This window comes from Triturus cristatus, chromosome 2_1, assembly GCF_964204655.1.
Source record: "Triturus cristatus chromosome 2_1, aTriCri1.1, whole genome shotgun sequence".
NCBI classification, from domain to species: Eukaryota; Metazoa; Chordata; class Amphibia; order Caudata; family Salamandridae; genus Triturus; species Triturus cristatus.
The window spans coordinates 38,291,507-38,297,509 of NC_140581.1; the positions used below are offsets into that span (position 1 = coordinate 38,291,507).

The following is a 6,003-nucleotide window of genomic DNA, read 5'->3' on the forward strand; positions in this document are numbered from 1 at the left end:
TGATGCCACCACCGAGCTGCTGCTCGCACCGTGAACTGGGGGCACCACACTGCTGCACTTCGCACCGCAGCACCCGATGCCTGTTGGCGCAGCAATCCTGATCCCATCAGAAAGGAGCTCGACCTTCAACGCAAGTGATTTCAAGGGCCCCATCGCCCTGCATCTCTGAAAGGAACTATTTGTGGGTCTTCCCGACACCGTAGCTGGCCTGCGACCCCGCGGTCAGCCAGACTTGTTTTTGGATTTGTGTGTTCACAACGCCGTGGTAGCCCGGACGGACCTATCCACACAAAGAACTCTTTTTAATCAACGTATTTTTGAACTGTGATCCTTTTAAGTATAGTATTGTGGATTTTTATCCTTTTTGGTCTGGTCTTAATTATATAAAAATACTGGATATTTTTCTAAACTGTTGTGGTGTCCTTTTGTAGTGCGTACACTGTATTACTGTGGGTTATGTGCAAATGCTTTACACACGGCCTCTAAGATAAGCCTGGCTGCTCGTGCCAAGCTACCAAGGGGGTGAGCAGGGGTTATTTTAGACATGTAACTCCCTTATCCTGACTAGAGTGGTGGTTTTGCCTGGCTTTGGCCCACGCCCTAGCATACTAAAAATCCAATTTCTAACAAGCGCCATCTTGAAGCCGTGAGCATTTTACTTTGCTATTTTCTAAAGTCAAAATTAGTTATACAGCTTCTTTATTTGATAAAATCTTGAAGTAGGACAGAACAACATGATATTTTGGAAATTAAGGAATTGAGAAGGATCACCATTACTATGGCCTGCACTTTGCCCCAGATAACCCAAATGAAGGGGTATATGAACAATATGTGTGCATGTAGTCAGGCTGAGCAACGAAGTACTGTGCTGAACTTGTATGACTTAATTCACAGTAGATCGACGCAGTGCTTTGTGTTGCTTTGTTTCATGTGAACACCCAGCTAATCTTCAATATATAGCTCTGGGTTCCTCCCATCTTTCAAAGCTGTTCTTTGCAGGTGCTATTCTTGAATCCAGATGTAATTCGTAGAGCTTCTTAAGATCAAGCAGTCCTTTAATGCCTAAGCATTCTATGAAATCTGCCTTCCAAACCAAGTTAAAACGCGTACGTCCATTTTTGACCAGAAGAAAGATGAAATACCAAACTTATTCCAAAATAATTATTGCCATAATATTTGGTAAACAGATATACAGCTTCATTACTGACAGAATCACATCATCTGCTTACAATAACCGTTTGTATTTTAGGTGACTCATTTTGATTCCTCTGAGAAATGGGTCAGTCATGGCACAATCGTGAATACATTTGCCCTCCTTAATCAACAGAATCACTGTGAGATCTTTTAAATTAGAAGGAAAGTGTTTGTTAAGCACCAAATCACTTTCTCCAAAAATACTAGGAGCTGAAGAAACTACTTGTTTACCTGCTAGAGGAGAGGACAGCCTTTCCTTCAGGGAGTCTTCATGGTGAGGAACTTGTAGCGGGAGATGTGTCAGCAAGTCAGAGATGGAGGAAAGCTTCCGAGCAGGACCATGGAGCTGACAGGGGAGTGTAGTTCCACCTTATTAAAAAAGAAAAAAAGAGAATCGATCTACATTCTGGAAATGGGCAGGAAAGACACTGAGTTCACTGGCTCAGGGCAGGAAAGACACTGAGTTCACTGGCTCAGGGCAGGTAAGGCACTGAGTTCACTGGCTCAGGGCAGGAAGGACACAGTTCATTGGCTCAGGGCAGGAAAGACACTGAGTTCACTGGCTCAGGGCAGGAAAGACACTGAGTTCATTGGCTCAGGGCAGGAAAGACACTGAGTTCACTGGCTCAGGGCAGGAAAGACACTGAGTTCACTGGCTCAGGGCAGGAAAGACACTAAGTTCACTGGCTCAGGGCAGGAAAGACACTGAGTTCACTGGTTCAGGGCAGGAAAGACACTGAGTTCACTGGCTCAGGGCATGAGTTCACTGGCTCAGGGCAGGAAAGACACTGAGTTCACTGGCTCAGGGCATGAGTTCACTGGCTCAGGGCAGGAAAGACACCCTGTTCACTGGCTCAGGGCAGGAAAGACACTGAGTTCACTGGCTCAGGGCAGGAAAGACACTGAGTTCACTGGCTCAGGGCATGAGTTCACTGGCTCAGGGCCGGAAAGACACTGAGTTCACTGGCTCAGGGCAGGAAAGACACCGAGTTCACTGGCTCAGGGCAGGAAAGACACCGAGTTCACTGGCTCAGGGCAGGAAAGACACCGAGTTCACTGGCTCAGGGCAGGAAAGACACCGAGTTCACTGGCTCAGGGCAGGAAAGACACGGAGTTCACTGGCTCAGGGCAGGAAAGACACGGAGTTCTCTGGCTCAGGGCAGGAAAGGCACGGAGTTCTCTGGCTCAGGGCATGAGTTCACTAGCTCAGGGCAGGAAAGACACTGAGTTCACTGGCTCAGGGCATGAGTTCACTGGCTCAGGGCAGGAAAGACACTGAGTTCACTGGCTCAGGGCATGAGTTCACTGGCTCAGGGCAGGAAAGACACTGAGTTCACTGGCTCAGGGCAGGAAAGACACCGAGTTCACTGGCTCAGGGCAGGAAAGACACCGAGTTCACTGGCTCAGGGCAGGAAAGACACCGAGTTCACTGGCTCAGGGCAGGAAAGACACAGAGTTCACTGGCTCAGGGCAGGAAAGACACAGAGTTCACTGGCTCAGGGCAGGAAAGACACCGAGTTCACTGGCTCAGGGCAGGAAAGACACCGAGTTCACTGGCTCAGGGCAGGAAAGACACCGAGTTCACTGGCTTAGGGCAGGAAAGACACCGAGTTCACTGGCTCAGGGCAGGAAAGACACCGAGTTCACTGGCTCAGGGCAGGAAAGACACGGAGTTCACTGGCTCAGGGCATGAGTTCACTGGCTCAGGGCAGGAAAGACACGGAGTTCACTGGCTCAGGGCAGGAAAGACACGGAGTTCACTGGCTCAGGGCAGGAAAGACACGGAGTTCACTGGCTCAGGGCAGGAAAGACACGGAGTTCACTGGCTCAGGGCAGGAAAGACACGGAGTTCACTGGCTCAGGGCAGGAAAGACACGGAGTTCTCTGGCTCAGGGCAGAAAAGACACGGAGTTCTCTGGCTCAGGGCATGAGTTCACTAGCTCAGGGCAGGAAAGACACGGAGTTCACTGGCTCAGGGCATGAGTTCACTGGCTCAGGGCAGGAAAGACACGGAGTTCACTGGCTCAGGGCATGAGTTCACTGGCTCAGGGCAGGAAAGACACGGAGTTCACTGGCTCAGGGCATGAGTTCACTGGCTCAGGAAAGACACGGAGTTCACTGGCTCAGGGCATGAGTTCACTGGCTCAGGGCAGGAAAGACACGGAGTTCACTGGCTCAGGGCATGAGTTCACTGGCTCAGGGCAGGAAAGACACGGAGTTCACTGGCTCAGGGCATGAGTTCACTGGCTCAGGGCAGGAAAGACACGGAGTTCACTGGCTCAGGGCATGAGTTCACTGGCTCAGGGCAGGAAAGACACGGAGTTCACTGGCTCAGGGTTAAAAATTCCAATGATGTACTCGCTTTTTGTGAGCTCACGCGGTGACCTGGTGAGGCAGGATGGTCAGTTGCTTCAAGTCAAGGAAAAAACACTCAAATCTTTTTAAAAACACGTTTGTGTGCATCAGAAGGCCTCCCTTCAACCAGCAACACCCTGAATGAATAACATGCAGTAAAGTCACTCGTTTCTAGAGAATAACTGTAGCCTCACGCTTATTCAGAATTCAACGACATAAATAAGCAATTTAAAACTACAAGTGAAGCTGGAGAAGATTAAATTGGCCCGAGGTCAAAACGGCACATCCTTTAAAGTCATGGATTTCTAAAGCAGTACCAGACCTTTTGTGAGTTAAGGAGTTCCAGATAAGTTACGTTTACTCGTTGAATAAACCATATTAGCTAATAAAAGATAATGCACACCACTATTGGTGAAAATGTCAGAGCGTTGTACAAAATATACAGAATTGTAGATGTGTAACAGTGATTTACGGGATATTTTTCATGGAGTAGTTCCAACTGAGGTCAGATATACAGCAAGGTCATAGCTCAAGTTGTATATGATGTTACTCTGAGCCTGAAAGTGAAAAACATCTGTGATTCACTTTTTACCCATCTATTATTTTATGTTATGTTATGTGTGGCCCTACATCTGCCCCTGTGTAGTAATCACACTAGTAGAGAGTGATTTAAGTTGTTTATTGAAAGGCTACATGGTAAGTGGAGGCGGGCAGGACCGACTCCAACAACAACTCCAACTCCTCTGAACACCATTCCAACAGCTGCTATGTGGCATAATACACTCTAGAATAAAGTCCCACTGAAGCATTAAAGATAACACAGTACAGGAAAGATTACAGGATACAACACCCTGCTTCCAACTGCTATGCAGAGACAGAGGTGTAACGGGGAACCACATAAAATACAATTCATGAAGCCCACCCCAAGCACTCTCTGTGCTTGCCATCCCTTCCAGGAACTGTGCTGCCTGCATTCCATCACTGCAGTGACAGGCTGCCATAGAGCCCAGCCAGGGCAGCAATACATTCCATCATGACATAGCAACAGTGGTTAACAAGTTCTCCCAAGTTCTCCCCCCCCACCCACCCGTTTGCTACGTCACAGCAGTGAATTACTAGATTCAGTATTCAGTCGTTCACACTGATAGCTCTCTATAGGAGCCACATAGAACATATATTATCACCCAAGACAGTGCTATTGGCTTTATCACCAGTTTACGAATGAAGGTCTGAGGAGGTCTGGATTGGTGCTTTCAAGAGACACACAGTGTTGAGCAATGAGCTATTTGTAAAGCCCTTTTCTAAGTGAACATTTACATCAGGCATTTTAATTCAGCAGACGAGACATATGTACATGATGGAAATGTGCTCTCTTTGATGAACTGCCCTCGTTAGAAAGCATTTACAACTGATTTTGTGTCCGACTAGAAGCTTACAACTGAAGTGTTTGGCCAGGACTGACAAGTATACAATAACAGAGCATTTGTAAAACACACATATACAATAAAGGGACCAGTTTCGAAAAAGATTCTGGAGCTTTGTATAAATATTTTTTTAATGAATAGTAACAAGCTTTTCTTTTCTATCCTCCACAGTTACCCATGGACCACAAATGTTTTGAGGGCCTCTTTAGTCTGATGACACACCTAAGGCTTTGGTGGAATCAGTCACAGGATAAGAGTGTTTATTTGTTTATTTTGAACACAGGAATGCCATTGCGTCACTTAAAATCGTTTCTTGAACGTTCGTTGGCTCACTTACGTGTGCGCTCTTTCACGCTTTTTCTTTATCACATTTGTCTCTTTTGCCTTTCTGCCTCCATTTGCCTTTTATCCTCCTTTATGCGCTTTTTGCCCACAGCACCATACACTCACTTTCTCCTTCCTACCTGCTGCTTTCCGCTTCACACGTTCTCTCGCCACTCACTCTTGTCCCTCCCACTGCCTCCAAGATCTCCTCCCAGGTGTCTCCATCGCATCCACAAACTCCAGTGACCTCCTGGAACACCTGGCTTTAAAGCTCAACTTCTCCGGCAACGCCACACTGGGAGCGGCCCTACTCTACTGAGCTCCCAAAGCAAAATCCAAGTTCAGAGACACCATCGCGGACTTAAATCACCCCACTAGTTCACAACTACAGCGCTCTCATCCTCCTCGGCGACATCAACTTCCATTGAGAGAACTACACTGACCCCAACACCAACAAACTCCTGATAGACTTAAATACACTCAGGCTCACTCAAAGAACGCCAGTCATATCGCTGGACACCTCCATGAACCTGTTTGACCAACTTATCTAACATCACAGTGGACAAACCCACCCACTCACTTGGATTAACTTCTCCCTTGACCGTTCTTAACATACCCCACCAAAGCAAAACCGCACCCACCAAAGCTGCTTGATGGGACTGGAACAAGATCCCTATGTAAAACTGGACCACTGAGCTCCAAAAAC

At 47.3% G+C, this 6,003-nt stretch overlaps 1 protein-coding gene across 6 annotated transcripts in view; it reads right to left on the reverse strand.

Annotated features, from left to right (window-relative positions):
• The window catches only part of TAF1C (TATA-box binding protein associated factor, RNA polymerase I subunit C), a 281,651-nt gene that overhangs the window by 15,265 nt on the left and 260,383 nt on the right, over positions 1 to 6,003 (reverse strand). For all 6 annotated transcript variants that reach the window (XM_085627788.1, XM_085627783.1, XM_085627787.1 and 3 more), the window contains one exon: positions 1,426 to 1,563. In XM_085627788.1, coding sequence (XP_085483914.1) covers positions 1,426 to 1,563 — 138 coding nt within the window. The remainder of the gene's footprint in view (positions 1 to 1,425; positions 1,564 to 6,003) is intronic.